We start from the raw sequence: 17,867 nt of genomic DNA, 5'->3' as shown, positions 1-17,867 counted from the left end.
CGCGCCGGGCCGAGGGGGGCGCCGGGGGATGCCGCCGCGCATCGCACCAGGTAGGGGGCGTGGGGGCTGGAGCCGAAGGAGCCGCGGTCGGAGGAACCTGAAAAAAGGGAACACCGTCTCGACGAAGTACATGTGCCTCGAGGTGTACACGCGATGAGTGACAGGATCATAGCACCGGTAACCTTTGGTGTTGGGAGGGTAGCCAAGGAAGATGCATGGGACGGAGCGGGGTGCAAGCTTGTGTGGTGTGGTGGACGCGGTGCTAGGATAACAGAGACACCCAAATATGCGAAGACCATCATAGGACGGTGGTGTACCGAAAAGAAGGTGGTGAGGGGCATAGTTCCACCGGGGACGACACGGATGAATGTTGACTAAGAGAGAGGCGGTGGCGAGGGCATCGGGCCAGACCAAGCGGGCACGTTTGCATGAAAGAGCAACGTGCGGACGCAGTCATTAAGAGTGCGGAGAATGCGCTCGGCGCGGCCGTTCTGCTGTTAAGTGTAGGGGCAAGTCAAACGGAAGGTGGTGCCATGAGAGGCGAGAAGTGAGCGAAAAGCGACGTTGTCAAACTCTTTTCAGTTATTAGTTTGGAGTGCAAGTATGGGGCGACCGAACTGAGTGGTGACATAGGAGTAAAAGGTAGTGAGTGTGGCTAAAGCATCGGATTTACGACGAAGAGGAAAAGTCCACACATAACGAGAATAATCATCTAAAATCACCAAATAGTATAGATAGCCCGTGTTACTCGCAACGGGAGACGTCCAAACATCACTATGAATCAACTAAAACGGAAAAGTAGAAACTGAAGTAGACGCACGTGCTTGCCCAAACGACAAGCCTCACAAGTATGCTCGTCGAGCTTATTACATGAGAAAGAAAAACTCCTAAGAATCTAACGCAAAACGACGGGGTTGGGGTGGCCCAAGCGAGCATGCCAAAGGTCGACGCCGACGGAAAGGGCGACAGGTGTGGAAGTGGACGCGCCGGCGTGAACGGGATAAAGCTCGTCAGGGCTATCACATCGCTGAAGCACCATCCGGGTACGGGCATCCTTCACAGAAAAACCAACACTGTCAAATTCAACAGTAAGAGGATTCTCACGAGTAAGACGACGAACAGAGACTAAGCTAGTGACTAAGTCAGGTGAAACAAGAACGTTAGACATAGTGATAGGTGTGGAACTAGAAGGAAAACTAGTGCTACCGACATGGGTGATGGGTAAAGAGGAACCGTTGCCAACGGTGATGCGAGTGGGAGTGTGAACAGGAGTGGAGGAGGAAAGGTTACCGGGATGAGCTGTCATGTGCGCAGTAGCACCCGAGTCCATGTACCAATCGCCTCCACCGCCATAGTTTCTCGGCGACGGCGCCGAGTGTAGGGCGGCCAGGAGGGCAGGGTCCCACGGTGCAGGTGCCGGCGGTGGCAGCTGGCCTCCATAGGGCGGCGCCTGGGCGGGCGCGCCGTAGCCACCGAGGGGTGGCGGCGCGAGCGGGGCACCGTAGGGCTGGTAGGGGGCGCCGACGAACGCCTGGTGACCCGCTGGACGGGGGCCAAGGAGACCCGGTGCAGGATCCCGTGGGACGGGCATATGATAGGCGTGGACGACGCCCGCCCACGGGTTCTGCCCGGCGGCCCATGGCGGAGGCGGCTGCTAGAAGCGGGGCGCCACCCCTGCACCTGGCGCCTGTTGCTGTTGCGGCTGCTGCTGGCGGCGGCCTCCGCCACTCCGCCGGTTGCGCCGGCCCCCGCCACCTTGCGGCTGCTGGGGAGGCGCGGGGGGCGTGGGCTCAGCGGATAGTAGCCGGCGGGCACGGGTGGCGCGGGCGGACGGGGGGCGGCCGGAGGAGCAGGGCCGCCGCGGGTGGTACCGGCGGCGAGGGCGGTGTGTTGGACCCGCTGCTTCAGCTTCGTCATCCAGCGCTCCTCAAGTTTGAGGTACGCGACAACGCGCTGGAAAGTGGGTTGCGGTAGCAGGGTGAGGTTGGACGCCGCGTTGCCGAAGTCCTCATTAAGACCAGCGGTGAGAGTGCTCAGCATGAGGTCATCAGAGACCTTGGAGCCGATGTCGCGAAGCTCGTCGGCGAGCATCTTGAGCCTCATCCAGTACTCGTCGATGGTGGAGTTGTCCTGATGACAGCCGAAGAACTCCTGCTGTAAGAAAACATGGCGCTAAAGTTTGTTGTCGGTGAAGAGCGCGTTGATCTTGCCCAACACGGTGCAGGCGTCGTCGTCCACAGCGACGACCGTGTGGAAGATGTCTGTCGAGACCGTCTGGTAGAACCAACAGATGATCGTGGCCTCGCTGGCGGACCACTCCGGGTCGCCGCGCATGTACGCGCTATCCACAGAACTGTCGATGTGCTCAGTGAGATAGTACTCACGGAAGACGAGATTGAAGTAGGTCTTCCACGCGTAGTACGACGTGCTGGAGTTGTCGAGACGGATAGGGACTCGGGCCTCAATATTGAGGTCACGGATGGCAGCAACGGAGGGCTCGGGGCCAGCGAAGGGGTTCGACGAATGAGTCATGGAGGAGCCGGGAGAGGAGGGCCACGACATGACGGCGGCGGGCGGGTGCGGGTAAGGTTAGGGTTGGGAGAGGAGATGGCAGCAGCGGCGGGGCGTGGCTGCAGTGGGAACGGCGCGGCGGCTAGCGATGCAGCGGTGCAGGATGGAAAAGGCAGCGTCGCGAGGCTAGCTAGCGATGGGTCAACTCGTCAACGAGGCTAGCTAGCACCGGGATGGAAAAAGCAGCGTGCGAGGGCAGCGGTGCAAGGCGCGCGGGCTGCAGCGGCCTGGGACGTGCGGGCGGAAGCGGGTGGTGGGGTGCGGCGGCGACGACAACGGCGCGTGGAGGCGCGGCGGCGGCGGCTACCCTAGGGTTAGACCGAAAAGGATGATACCATGTAGAGAGATGATGTATTGATAGGGTGCTCGCGCACATATATATATTACAAGGGAAGGCCTTTACCTCAACTATACAAGACTAGGAGGTGGGCCACAACTCCAATACACGTGCAATACAAAATATATATTCAACAGTATGGATATGGAGGTTGCCGAGGTAGCGAGCAAACTTAAAGGGCATGTTTGGGACTGCTCTGCTTCTTAAAATTCAACTCTGCTCCGGAAAACACAAGCCAAACAGGGGTAGCTCCACAATATGCCGCTCCGCAAAAAACTAGAATCTGGGGTACAACTCCTAGTTTTTTATGAAGCTTCTCAGGGGGTGCTTCACAAAACTCTAGAAGCTGGAGTTGGGTGGAAATTACCCACCACTGCCACCAGTAAGTAGATACCCCTTCGTTTCTCCGCCCTCAACCAATCAAATACATCCTTTCCATCAAATTTCCCATTCTTGAAGCTGGAGCTAGATGGAAGCCAAACATTCTCTTTGATAGTGCTACAACTTCTGCTTGAAACTGCTCCAAAGTAAATTTAGTGGAGCGAAACTGATTTTGGTGAAGCAGAGCAGTCCCAAACAAGCCCAAAGTCACCATATTTCAGCCTTCGTATCTTTTTACCCATTTTCTCATTCAAACACTTTGATTCCTTTCAAAAGTAAACGTCTATTCTTCTCTTCATTATTTGTTGGTTTACTTATATCCTTTTTTACATTTTTTGTTCTTTTCTTTTCTCCTATTTATATATATTTTAGAATGTTCTAAAATATATACAATTTTTAAATAATTTTAATTTATTAATTTTGTGAAAATGTTCATGGGGTACTTCCAAAAAATTCATATGTATTAAAAACAATTCATTGCGTAGTCAAAAAAATCATCATGCATTAAAAATGTTCATCACATACTAAAAATTGTTCATCATGTATTAAGAAAATGTTTATGGTATATTAAAATTTATAGTGTAATTAAAAGATGTAAATTGTGTATTTAAAAATTATCCATCATGTATTTTCAAAATTTTGTGTAATGAAAAAACTGTTCATCTCGCATTAAATAAACGTTCACCATGTATTTTAAAAATGTTCAACATATTTGAAAAAATCATTGTCTATTAGAGATTATTGATATATATATATATATATATATATATATATCTGCGAAAATGGTGTATTTAGAAAAACATTTAACATGCATTTAACAAATGCTTAATGTGCACTTTACAAATGTTCAAGAAGTGTTTGAGAAGATGTTCAACTTTTATGCAAAATATGTTCAACGTATATCTTAAAAATGTTGAACATGTATTAAAAATGTATCTGAACTAAATTTCAACGTGTATTTACAAATGGAAAAAAATAGTGACCATTTTTTAATATTTGACAAACATTTTATAAATACATGGTGACCATTTTTAACACGTGATATAATTAATAAATGTTGGTACACTAAACCCGAGAGTTTTAAACGTTCATAAATTTCAAAAAAGGAAAACTAAATTTGAAGTAATATTAAAAAGTAAAAAATAAAACTGGCTAAAATATGCACCCCCTCTGTCCCGCAAATTAAACCTTTGCAAAATCAAGCGAAAGGTTTATAAGACCAGTATAGAAGCTTCCCATAATCTCTCACAATCAATACTGGGCCGGCCTACTCTACCAAGCGCTTCATTCATCCCGGAATAAGCGGGGTATAGCTCTCGTGCATGCTTGGTTTCCATTCGTCCTTTTGTGTGTTCCTCCTTACCTGGTCCGGTAGAGCCCGTGTGAGCTAATACGAGGCATGGGCTATGTTTTGCACATTGTTTGGTTGTTTGTATTGCCTCTCCTCGCATGAGAGCAAACCACAAGAACGACATTTGATTGCACCTTCGTGCTCCCAATGCAACGGTACATGCGCGATGATCGTTACTCTCAACTCTTATCCGCAAGGTGAACTTATCTCACACCACCACACTTGGAATAACTTCATCGATGAACATGAAATAAAAGACTTACAACAGGAGAGTTGTGTGAAACAATGAGATGAAGCTAGTGTGCGATGAATTTGACAAGTTCATCTGGAATAAGTCAAAACTTGAACATGAAATTGTCTATATTCGTTCTATGACCATTGAAATGAAAAGTTTACAACACAATAGTTATGTGAAACGACGAGATGAAACTAGTGGTCAAAAGAAATTTTAAATAATTGACCGCGTGCGAAATATTTGAAAAAAATTGTATGCTGTGGCCTACTCTTAGTTTCGTCCGGGAAATTTTCTACATGCGACTCAGGTAACCAAACAGTCTAGATTATGTCCCTGGCATGCATAGGTGTTTCATGGATCCGGCTTGCCTGCTCCCTCCCCATGCTCCCATCCGTGCTCCCACTTCATCCTACGGTTGTCTTTTTTTTCCTTTTTTCTTTCTAATCTAATCATCCCCCCTGATTTTAAGGAGATGGAACTGGATCTTTATTTTGTTTCAATCAAATCAAGCCACATACACAAAAGCACGGATGGGCATACGCCGGGGAGCAGGCAAGTCTAGTCCGTGTTTCATGGGCCATCAAACATGCCATTCATCCTTCAACCAGAACCGATTCTAGTAGAAAAGAATTTAGCACCTCACCCCGCAATATTTAGCAATCATAGAAGTGGCGCCAAGGTTTCTTACCATCAAGTTTTGACCAACGATGGCCAAACTAAGTGCAAACAAACTTAAAATTGACGATTTCACCCCTGTTCGCCAACAAATTGGAAGAAGACATGTTGGGTGCGCAACCATGTTATCCTATGATGGTAGGCTTCTGCTCATAAAATTAGTCTTCTCAGCATTGTCAATATTCCTTATGAGTATCCTGGCTCTTCCGACAGCTATTATTAACCAAATCAACAAATACCCAAGAAACTTCCTTTGGGAGAAATCTGGTTAAGAAAATGTTGGGCCTGCTCTTATTGCTTGGAAAAATGTGTGCAAACCAAAAACTCATGGGGAGGCTGGGTATTTTGGATGTTACTCTTCATAACAAGGCCTTCGTGTTGAAAATTCTGGACAAGTTCTTCTCCCTTGGGTTAAACTGATATGAGAAAGCTATTACTTAACAAATCTCCCTCGAATAAGAATGGAAGGTCTAGCTGGTGGAAGCAGCATCTTAAGCTTTTAAATCATTCAATCTGAATTCTGGATGCAAAGTTGGAAATGGTCAGACTATTCCTCTTGTATGACAAGTGGCTAGAGCAACCATTAATTCACAAATATCCAGAGGTTCACTCCTTTGGCATTAGTGATATATGTCTACCTCCTTGTGTCGCCCCTGCAGGCGACCCGGGGGGAAACCCTAGCCACCACGTCTCGCACCTCCTCCGCCCCTTTCCCTCCTTGCCTTCGTCCGCAGCGCCGCCGCGCGAAGCCTGGCCAGCTGGGCGGCGACGGGGCTTCTTCCCATTCTCTTCATATTGGCTGGCGCGGGACAACGGGGTCGAGAGGAGCGCCGGGCGAACGTGGGGTTCGGCGGCGCGGCGAGCGAGTCTTCCCGCGGCGCGGCGGTGGCGGCCTGTGTGTCGCGAGGTGGTGGCTGCGTTGGGCCTGCCTGATGGTTGCGGGTGCCGCGGATCCAGATCGGACCCATCTGGATCCTGTCTTCGGACTCCGTCGGCCGCCGCAGGGTGGTGATGGTCGTCACTGGCCACGTCGGACTGCTGGTTCCGGCGTCTGGAGATCTACAATGGGTCCTTCTCGATCCTCCTTTCTGGTGGGTCGAGCCCCATGGCTCTTGCATCTTCACAGGTTTTGAATCGTGGCTCGTTGCCGGATCCGGAGCAGACGAAAGTTTGGTGGCATAGGATGGGGACCGGAGAAAACTTTGGTCGGCTAGGCCGGCCCGGCATCGGCGACGTCACTCGACGATGTTACCCTCCGAGAAGGCGAAGCGAGGTCTCTCCTATCTACCTCCGAACCCCTCCCGGACGAAAGTCTAAAATTAAGTCTGGATTGGGCGGCGGCGGTGTCTTGCGCGTCCTATCCTCCATGGAGGCGCCGTCTTGGGAGGACCTGTTGTTCGGGGGAGAGATGCTGTGGATGGTGGGCTTCGAGTACCTCCAGCATTGTCCTGGTTGGGACCTCAGGTCTTAAATGTTAGGTTTGGATGCGAGGTCTGTTTGGTATTAAGCCCAGACTATCAGCCCCCCTTCATCAACTGGTTAGGAGTAGCGACAGTTGTTGCCTAGACAGTGGCTTTAGTCTTACTGTTGTATGACTTTGTACGGTCTTGTGTGAATAATTAATAAAATGGCTGCATGCATCGTCCAGATGCAGAGGCCGGGGTCCTCCTCCTTTTCTAAAAAAAATGAAGATCCAACACTATTTTTTTCACACACCTTTCATTGCTCAAGCTTTTCTCCAGAATACGGAACTTCAGACTCTTGTTACTCAACACAACAACCCTTATTAGACTCTAGAGATATGAAAATGTCAGGACCGAATAATAATTTTTTTTCTTCCATCAAGATGCGCAAATACCTCTGTATGGGTGAGGAGGCTCATGTCGTATTCAAATGGATTTGGAAAAGTGCCAACAAACTATGCACATAGGATCTTTTGGATGCTTCTAAATGACAGAGTCAACACCGGAAATCTCCTAAGAAGGAAAACTATGCATCTAGACTCTAGAGTGATATGATTTTGCTTTTTTTGCAATGAAAAGGCAGAAGAAACATCAATTCATCTTTTTTGGGATTGTGTTTTTTCACAGGGGTGTTGCAACAACATAACTCTAGCCAAGCAGAGGAGTACTTCTTAATCTGAAGCATTTCCCGCGCGAACACAAATGAAGATCAGTTAGTTTGAATTAAAGACATTTGAATTTGCTGGCATGACATGGTGCCAAAGAAACGACATACCCATCGGCTGCGCCGGGGAGGTATCGGAATCCAGGAATCCGCTCGTCCGCTGTGTAACTAATGCTAGGAGAACAGCTTTTGGAGAATCTTAGGTAAAGCTTGCCGGTACCAAACAAACGGATGGATAACAAGACCGTGCAGTTGACATGATGGGTAGGTAGTTCATGTTGTTGTTTTTGTAATCATGATAAAACGATACAACAACTATTTTTAAATGTTCACTTGCCAAATTATTTTGAAGAACAATTCATATAGCCTTTAGCATTGCTCCTTCAGTTGTCATTGACTCGTTGCTTGCAACGTGGTTAGCTGAGGTTGAGCATATTACTGCTGCTCGTATTCGGATTGGAATATGTGCGCTTCTTTGAACTATATGGAACTGTAGAAATGATATGATTTTTAACAGACAACACACTTTAACTTTCTTGCAGGTCATCTTCAGAGCTATGGTTTGGATTCGTACGTGATCCTTACTTACTCCTATGGACTTCAAGGAGGCTTTGGTTACTAGGTGCAACCAGTGAGAGATGGTAGCACGAGCTATATTCAACCGGTTCGAATGACGATCACATAACAAGATAGGAGTCTAGGGGGCTTATCCTTTTCATTGCCTTACCGGTTGCGATTTTGAGCATGTATTTTTTATTTTTTTTTTGTTTCACTTCGTTTGCGAGCTGTAATATTTTGATGACTTTGTGCTACTTCGTGGATTTTTAATATTAAGATGATTGCATGCATTATTATAATGTAGAAACCGGATATGCCTCCATTTAAGAAAAAACAAGACAGTGCAGGAAATGACCACAAGGAAGACTCTGATTAGCAGCACCGCGCTCACGGCTCCCAAGTCCCAAACTTATTACTTATGCAAGCAGTAGTTTGGATTTCGGTTGTGGTAAGAGTAGTTTACGAGAACCAAGAAGCAGCATCTTCCGGCTGTTAGGCATGGCATGGACTGACGAACTTGCGATTTAGCAGCAGCTATAGGGGTGTTTGTTTTCAGGGATTTTTTGTGTAGGGACTAGAAAAAATCCTTTTTAAAGACTTTTTTACTAAACGGGAGAGACTTTTTAAGGGCTAAACTAGTCATTTGGGACTAAATGCAAAAGACTATTAAGGAGAGTCTTTTTCGGACTTTTTGAAACTTTTTCAACAATGCTCCTCTATGCACTTATTAGTCCGCCACCCCATGATGTTGTTTGATTGTTATTTTTCTATATACTAGAGGCAACATGGTTATTTAATAACCTCTAGGAAAGGATTATGGACTTTTTAATCTTTGGAAATAAATAGGAAGGAACTTTTTAGGACTAAGGACTTTTTAGTTGGGACTAGAAAAAATCCTAGAACCAGAGAACCAAACACCACCGCAGTATGGACGGATGCTTGGTCACAAGTAAACTAAACCGTGGCTTCAAGTAAACCTCTGCGGCGACAGCAACTTGTAAGCTGACGTCCTGATATGCTCCTCTTTCTTTCTGATGATGGTTCTCCTTCTCCTGACGCGGCGTTGTCCCGGGATCGACGAATGATTGCGCCGGCTGCTCGCTTCCAGGGCTTGTCACCCGATCAACACATCCGATCCCGATCCGCGGAACATTGCACCGCATTTCCGCTGTAATCTGGGCTTGGGGGCCATGCCGCGCTGCTGTCACGGAAGATTCTCGAGGCGGCTGAGCTCGCCCGTTACTCCAACTCACTAGTCGCAGAACGCAGAGTGCTTTGCTTGCAGTTGCAGCGGGCGGGAGGAGCAAAGGCACCTACTCCTACACCCACCAGCCGTTGATCGTGAGCTGTGTGGAGGAGGCCAGACTGTAAAATGCAGGCCACCGCATTCCCCAGCTCCTCTGTTCTTCATCAGCTATAAGAACGCGCGCTTCGCCCTGATTTCCTCCGGCATTATCTCGCACACACTCACTCGCCTCCTCCGCAGTTCTTGCTCGAGCACCGCATCTGCGACATTTTCTTTCTCGCAGCTAGGATCATGGCCTCCAACTCCAAGATCTTCCGCGCCGTCGTCATCGCGGCCGTCGCCGCGTCTTCCTTCGCCGGGGTCGCTCTGGCCGCCGACGAGCCCGCGCCGAGCCCGACGTCCGGTGCCGCAGCTGTCTCCTCGTCGCTCCTCGCCGCCGTGCTCTGCCCGGCCGTGGCCTTCCTCGTTGGCAGCATGCGCCACTGAGCTGGCCGAGGTCGCAGCTGCCGCGCGTGTCCACAGGCTCGCTCCATGCCGGATTTCAGGGTGAAGATGGCCGCTTTTCTTGCGTCATCTTTGCGCGTTGTTCGTTTATACTACCTCCTTGATTTGATAGTCTTCCTATGTGTACCCGTCGATGCTGTTAGTGTTGTTTTTTTTTTGAGAAAGTCGATGCTGTTAGTGTCGGCTGTGTTTTTCTTTTCATGTGCTACATAGTTTATGTGTATTGATTCAGATATTTGTCAGAATTTGCTCTACTAATCATGCTCTCTGTATTGGTCCCCGTATGGATTTAATCTCTTGCTCACGCTCAGGGACTTTGTCAATCTCGTGAAGTTTTTTATGGCTTCAGAGTTTCATAAGAAACGATTATCGACACCTTCTTTTTTCGCATAATTTCTGCACGAAGTTGACCGGTTTTCCATCGGGCGCGCCGGGCAGCAAAATCATCCACTCAGCAATCCTACGAGGACTTGTTTTTCTGCATCCCAACAGACTCCCGACGAGAGTACTCGACGGTGATAATCGCCGCGGCAACTTGGGTTCTTCGAGCCGCAGAGCGCGCGCGCGCGCGCAGCCCTTGCCCGGCCGAGGTCGCATCGCAACTCGTCGCATGCCTCATCCAGCAGGCAGCAGCGCGCGGCTACAGCTCCTCGTGCGAGTCCACGCGCCCGTGCCGGCGCTGCAGGTACGTCATGGCGAGGCTGGCGTGCATCGCCGCGCCGTACGGGAGCGCGCCTTCGTCGACGAGGAAGTGCGGCGAGTGCGCGTCGTGCACCGACCCGGCCGCCTCGTTCCGTATCCCGACGAAGTAGAAGTGGGAGCCCGGCACGGCCTCGGAGAAGGCCGCGAAGTCCTCGCTCCCCATGCACGGCTCCATGGCGCCCCGGACGCCGCCGGCGCCGAGCATCTCCGTGGCGACGGCCTCGAAGTGCGCGTGCAGCCCGGCGCTGTTGATGGTCGGGGCCAGCAGGGGCCGCCCGCCGGCGTGGAAGTCCACCGCCGCCGCGCACCGGTGCACTGCCGACTGCGCCACGATCACCTCCTCGATCCGCCGCTTCAGCCGCATGAACCCGTCGTTGGAGAAGCACCGGAAAGTGCCGCCGATCGTGACCGAGTCCGGGATCACGTTGAACGCGCCGCCTCCCCGGAACCTCGTCACCGTCACGACCTGCGCCCGCAGTAATAATGTCTCAGTCGGAGATGCCATATCGCCATTGCCGTCAGGAGGGAGCAACAGAGCTCGTCGTGTGCGTGGTGCGTACCTGGGAGTCCAGGGGATCGGCCTCCCGGGAGACGAGGTTCTGGAGGGCGAGGACGACGCTGGAGGCGGCCACGACGGGGTCCACGCTGCTCTGGGGGATGGCGGCGTGGCCGCCCTTCCCGGTGATCACCGCTTCGAAGAAGCCGCAGCCGGCTAGCAGCGGGCCGGCCCTCGACCCAACCACGCCGGTGGGGAGGATCACGGTGACGTGGAACCCGAAGATGGCCTCGACGTTGTTCACGACGCCAGCCTCCACCATCTTCTTGGCCCCGGTTCCCACCTCCTCTCCCGGCTGGAAAAGAAGGATCACCGTCCCCTGCCACAAAGATAGAGCCAGTTTGTGAATCATTTGAAAGATAGTAGATGCCCCTGTTATCACTGATGGTTTGAAATTAACTGGGATTGACTCATTTCCTTAAGTCTCAGCAGAATTTGTTGTTCTCGGGACAACAGTACGCTGAACAATTGAAAATATTAGAAATATGATTTGCTTTGATAGTAAATTTCCTACAGATCCTGCTGAAGTGATCTACAATGTTTTGGACCAACTAATGGGCAGTCGCTTGAAATTCTTATCTGGGCCAGTTACTTTTTTATAGCGTGTTCAACAACGGAAATTGCCTTTGGAGCTCGCCCTCCAAATTCAAATTTCATCAAATTTCATGTTTTTACATTTCAAAAAATTCTGAAAAAAAATATAGATATACATAAAGGCATAACACACATGTGTATAACTTTTCAGGGCAAAATGTGTTGAAATGAGGGTTGTGCAAAAAAGACAAATCTGGGGCTTTTTAACACAAGATACTATTCATCCTTTCAGCCCATGGATTTGTCCTTTTTGTACAGGTGGCATTTCAATGTATTTCATCCTGAATTTTTACACACATACACATAACATACTTGTTTACTTGCACAATTTTTTTCAGATTTTTCTGAAACCGAAAAGTTTAAATTTTGCAAAAAAAATGGCCTCCATGGAGACCGAGAGCCAAACGTCCGTTCTCGTCCAACAAGTGGTTTACTCTTTGATTAAGAAAAAAGAGACCGAATAATTAGTCGATTTTGAGTGACATAAAACATAAAACATAAAATATTCATTAAATATAAACAGCGTGGTAGAATGAAAATTATCATTTGTGTTTGCATGTTCAGGTGGGGTTTTTTCCCTGTGTGTGGTTGCATGTTGTGGTGGGTCTTTTTCATGCTTGTTGCATGGTGAGGTGGTATGCTTCCATGTTGAGAGAAATAGGTTGGTGGGGGCTAGCCTTCGATTGGGGCTCTGAGGTTTTGATGGTATTTGTTGATACTCAGCACGTTGTTGGGAAAATGTTTTGCAATATATATGTTGCAACTTGACGTGGGGTTTTCTATATGTGTGATTTCATGTTGTGATGGTTTTTTTTCTGTGCATGTTGCATGGTCAGATAGCATGCTTGCACGTCGAGAGAAATAATTTATTTAAGGCTAGCTATTTAGATATACAAGATTTAATACATGTGGTGGTGTCACCTTAAAAATTAAATGAACAAGAAAAATAAAAAATGTAATATTAACTTTTCTAAGAAAAATGAATTAGTGGCATTGATATTATCCTTAAAGATGAAAGAAAATGAAAAATAAAATAAATTTTGCACATAAATTATGTTTTTCATAATATGCAAAAAGTACATGATAGTGGATTTTTCTTTTAAAAAGCAAATTTGCAAGGAAGGAATGAATTAGTGGCATTATTTTACCCATAAAGAAAGCTAATGAAATAAAAACTAATACATGATAAAAATAAATTTTCTAAGAAATAATGAATTAGTGGGATTGGTATTACCCTTGAAGAAAAAAAATACATACAAATTTGCACTAAAATTGTACTATTTGTAATATGCAAAGAACAAGCATATAAAGAGTGCAATTTTACTATCGCAAAAAATAAAAGTGAGGTTTTCTAAGGAAGAATGGATTCATGGCATTGTTATTACCCTTAAAGAAGAAATAGCGTAAACAAATAAAACAAAAATAGAAATTGCACAATTCATAATATGCAATAATTAACATATAATAGTGAAATTTTCACACTCCAGTAGAATTCACACACATATTGTATAGTACTTGTGTGTATACACATACATTAAAAAGAAGCCATTTTCTAAGAAAAAATGAATCAGTGTCATTGATATTGCCTTAAAGAAAAAAAAATCTTGCACATAATTTGAACAGAAATTGCACTTTTATAATATGAAAAAATAGACATGGAATAGTGAAATCTTCACATTCTAGTGTAATTAACATCCATATTGTACAGTAATTACATGTTTACACTTACACTCACCCAACAACCAAAAATACCCAAAAAGAAAAAAATGAAAAAATCGCACTGAAAAGAAAAAGAAAGGCGAGCACACATAAAAACAAACAAAAACAAGCAACAGATAACGAGCTTCAAGCCCAATAAGAAAATTGACTAAGACCAGACCAGGTCCTGTCGTAAATTCAGTCCAACCCATCATGAAACAGTGAAAAAAAAAGACAACACAAATCTTGACACAAAGAATGGAAGGACAAAGATTCGACCAACCCAAATTAAAAAAAGGGCAACTTACATATAGCTAAAAGTGATAATGTTTGTCATGATATCAGTTATTGGGGCATGTGCGGAAAAGCAAAGGGCAAAAAAGCATTGCAGCTGGGGTGGAAAGGATCAAGTGGGTGTTGCAAGAAGCTTTTGCAAGGAGCTATGGGTGGACAATGAGAATCTCGAAAACACACACTTGGTGAATCAGTATCCTAGTGACACTAATAATGTAACTCTGTTTCACTAGGAGAGACAAAACCTCTGGAATCGATGCCATGCCAAATTAAGCTTGCCACTTCTACCGCTGCCTCAGGCTAGTCATAATGGGAGTAACTTAGCAAGTAATATAGCGCACTCCGAATTTTTTTTACTTATGTGGCATGTAGTTAATGAAAAGTGGTAACATAAAATGTTACTGTAACATAGCGTTTTCCAAGACAAGATGAGTCTACAAGCTAATTAATGAAGTCCTTTATGACACTACTATTATGTTACTTTATACTATGAAGATAGTAATTTAGACTAATGTCATATGCATGACACTAGTATAAGTTACTCCTGGCCAAGTCAAGATCATTGCAATATATCCCGTTGGTCGAGCTAACACTGCCCGAAGCCGCGGGAAAAGAAACAAAGCTTCTTGTGGCCCTCCTCGACCCACAGACTCCCTCGACGCCAGCCCGTGGGTCACTGCAAAGGTTGAAAGAGACGTCTGACGTGTCCCAATGAAAATGCTACGTGACGGTCTACCAAGTGTGCTCCGTCAAAGTTTATAATCAGCGGTGCAGTGCAGGCCGACTGCTCGAGGATGGTCCACGATAAATGATTACAAAATCATCCCGTCCATTACCATTGGGAATTCAAAAGGGCTGCTCGATGAGACAAAAGCGGATCTTGACACTAGATCATCTTTTGTTTCTTTGTCGAAAAGAGGCCGTCTCGTTGCTCGAAAGAAACAAAACCGGTGAGATGGAGAGGACGAGGGGGCCTTTGAAATGAGAGCGAGTGATCTTGCCCGAGCCTGGAACAGAAATATCTGAGGAATCCGCCCGGAAAAGGACGGCGCAACAAACTAATGGTGCTGCCGCTAACTGTTTCTGAATAGAGCCGCGCATGGCCCATCGTGCGAAATCTGTTGAGCGGCCGAGTCCAACGCTAGCTGATTAATGGTTTCGAATGAGGCAGTTGGCAGCTAGAGAATCGAGCTGACTGCTCCATGGTGAGTTGGTGACAGTTTGTTCATGGTAGTCAAGCAGCAGGAGGAGGAGGGAGGGGCAGTGACCTGCAGGTCGTTGCGGTGCTCGTGGAGGATCCTGGCGGCGCCCAGCAGCATCGCCGTGTGCGCGTCGTGGCCGCAGGCGTGCATCTTCCCGCCCACCTTGCTCCGGTGCTCCCACTCCACTTCCTCCTGAAACGGATCAAACATAGCCAGGGGTTTCACTCGGTGCGGGAATGCCCGACTCTTTTGTTGCTCTGATGCACTGTGAGTGTAAACTGAAGCGCCGCATGTTTCGGAATCCAGAAGCACGCCGAGGGGCAAGGAAACGTGGCAAGAGCATGGGCGCGAAAAGTCCTGTGGCCTCGGCAGCAGGGACCGCGCGGCACGTACGCACCTGCAGCGGGAGCGCGTCCATGTCGGCGCGCAGCGCGACGAAGGGCGGGCGCCCGGTGCCAACGGCCGCCACGACGCCGGTGCCGGCGACCGGGTGCTCGTACCGCACGCCCATGCCGTCCAGCTCCCTCCTCACCAGCCTGCTCGTCTCGTGCTCCTCGAACGCCAGCTCGGGCCGCTCGTGGATGGCCCTCCTCACGCCGGCCATCCACGCCGCGAACTCGGGCCGCTTCGCCCGACTCAGCACGTCGGCGCCGCCCGCCTCCGAGCCCGAGGCACGGCACCACAGCGCGGCGACTACGGCCAGCAGCACGGCGCGCGCGTGGACGCCCATCGGACGGCGGCGCGGCGTGGCGATCGGTCGAGGACGAACAAAGCCGAGGCCGGCGGCTTGCGTTGCGGGTGGGTGTGGAGGCCGAGCGCGCGTGTGGTGCGCATATATACGCGTGCGCGACCGCGACGTATATCGTTTTTGTATGGCCCTGTTTCTTTCTTCCTTTCTTCGCCGGGTGCTGCCGTGAAGCGGACGGTAGTTGTGCGCGCCTATCTTGCGCACGGGGCAAACGTGCCTGAGGGCGACGTGCCGGCGCGCCGCGGCGGCGAAATCGACACATGTGTGAGGGAAGCCATGGATGGACGGAGCATCGCCATCCACCATGGGCGTCGTCGGAGGCTCGGGAGCTTGACGAAATGACGACGAGATCGTTCGTGCGAGCTCGGCCACGGCCGGCCGTCGTCGGTCGTGGACTCGTGGCGGGACACGGCCCAACCAAATTGAATGTCTCCCTTGTGACTTGTGAGTGACTGGCTAACCACTATAGCCCAGCTCAATACGATCGAAACGCGCGGATATGCTCACTCCACATCCTCCGCGTGACCTCGTGGCCAAGCTGGCGACTGTGAAGTTTGACGAACCGGCTTCAAGCAGCGATCGTCATGGTCGATCGTGCCTGGTAAACTTCGCCGGCACTTGCAACGAAGTTGACATGTCCGGGTTCCCATGGGGCCTCAACAAGCTGGTGCGAAAAGACGCTTCAATCTGCGAGAGAGGAAACCACAGCTATCCTGAATTATTGAGACGATGATGCCTACTGCCAAGAAATCACAGTACAACAGATAGTACAGATTAGATTAGACCAGACCTAGTCTGACCCGGGTACACTAAGAAACAGCATCAGTAACAAGACCACAATAGTGGCAGGCTGCCAGGGCTGGTCACGTTTATCTCGTTGCCCGTACCAGATGTGAAGGCTCGCAGCGAAAATGCAGCGCCATGACATCACAACCGTGCGCAGTGCAGCTGTCCAGTCCAGGGCATTCACGGAAGATGTCGCGAGCACCATGGCGTCCACCGCAGTAAGGCCTAACTCCACCGTGCGACTTCAAACGGACGTCCGGTTTGGCTGGATTTTATCTCTTTGTGGCAGCAATGGGTTCGCCCATGTCCGCGTCTGTCTCTTGGGTCATAGTTTTGTTCAACACGCGGCCGCACCCAAATCATGTCCGGGGTGAACGTGGTTAAAAAAACAGAAAAACTTAAGTAAAATGCCTAAAAAAATAAATAAACGCAGTTAAAAAAACTTAAGATATAATTTAGGGGTCACGGCCACAAAACGGCCCAGTTTCACGGTTCACTTAAACGGCCCAGTGCCATAATTTACATAAAAACAAAATAAAAAAAACGCCACCCGCGCGCTCCTGCCGTGGCCGTCGCCGTCTTCAGTGGCCGCCGGTGTCGTCGTCGTCGCTGACGAGGTCGACGTAGTCCGGCGGCGTCCACAGGTGGGCCGGCGATCCGTGGTGCAGGGGGCGACGTGGTGGAAAGTGGCAGGTGCCTGCACCACATCCTCCCGCAGCGAGGCGTCCCGCTCCGGTGACCGCGGCGGCGTGGGGCACCAGTCCACTCCCCCATGGCGGCCGCCATCTCCGGAGCCGTGCACGACCAGCTCCAGTGCTGGCCCATCAGGCCCGGGTGGAACGCGGCTACCGGCGGCTCCTCCATCACCTCCTCCTTCGCCACCATCTCCAGCTCGGGGATGGCGACGTCGCCGACCGCAGAGAGGGCCGTCATCTCCTCGAGGCCCTCCCATTGGCGCTCATCGTGCGTGCGCATGGAGTCCTTCATGACACGCGCCATGAGACGGGCCTCCTCCTCCGCTGTGATGCGAGGAGGTGGAGGTGGCGACGGAGACGGGGAAGGCAACAGCGTGGGCGTGAGGCCGCGCACCTCCCGACATGGCCACCGCGGCCCCGACACCGTGCCGGCGAAGTAGGACGCGCGCCGCATGTCGTGCTTGTCCTGGAGCCACGTGTACCCAGAGCACGGAGTCGGAGGGCGTTCCTCTGGTCGTAGTAGAGGCCGTCGGGGAGGAGGCGGCGGCGGCGCTCGATCTCATCGCGCTGCGCACGGCCGCTCATCGGCACTGGCGGGATCGGGACC

At 49.6% G+C, this 17,867-nt stretch overlaps 1 protein-coding gene across 1 annotated transcript; it reads right to left on the bottom strand.

Moving 5' to 3' along the window:
- Positions 1–10,257: 10,257 nt before the first annotated feature.
- On the bottom strand, positions 10,258–16,100 carry LOC125544434 (IAA-amino acid hydrolase ILR1-like 2). Its single transcript, XM_048708130.2, has 4 exons — positions 15,429–16,100; positions 15,098–15,223; positions 11,248–11,562; positions 10,258–11,153 (listed from the first exon to the last, which is right to left on the bottom strand). The coding sequence occupies exons 1-4, from the start codon at positions 16,083–16,085 to the stop codon at positions 10,626–10,628; spliced, it is 1,626 nt and encodes a 541-aa protein (XP_048564087.1). The 5' UTR covers positions 16,086–16,100; the 3' UTR covers positions 10,258–10,625.
- Positions 16,101–17,867: the final 1,767 nt, after the last annotated feature.

The sequence above is a fragment of the Triticum urartu genome, chromosome 3A, assembly GCF_056163025.1.
Source record: "Triticum urartu cultivar PI428250 chromosome 3A, HENAU_Tu73, whole genome shotgun sequence".
NCBI lineage: Eukaryota > Viridiplantae > Streptophyta > Magnoliopsida > Poales > Poaceae > Triticum > Triticum urartu.
Note: the sequence above shows the minus strand (reverse complement) of the source record. Positions and strands in the feature narration are given on the sequence as shown.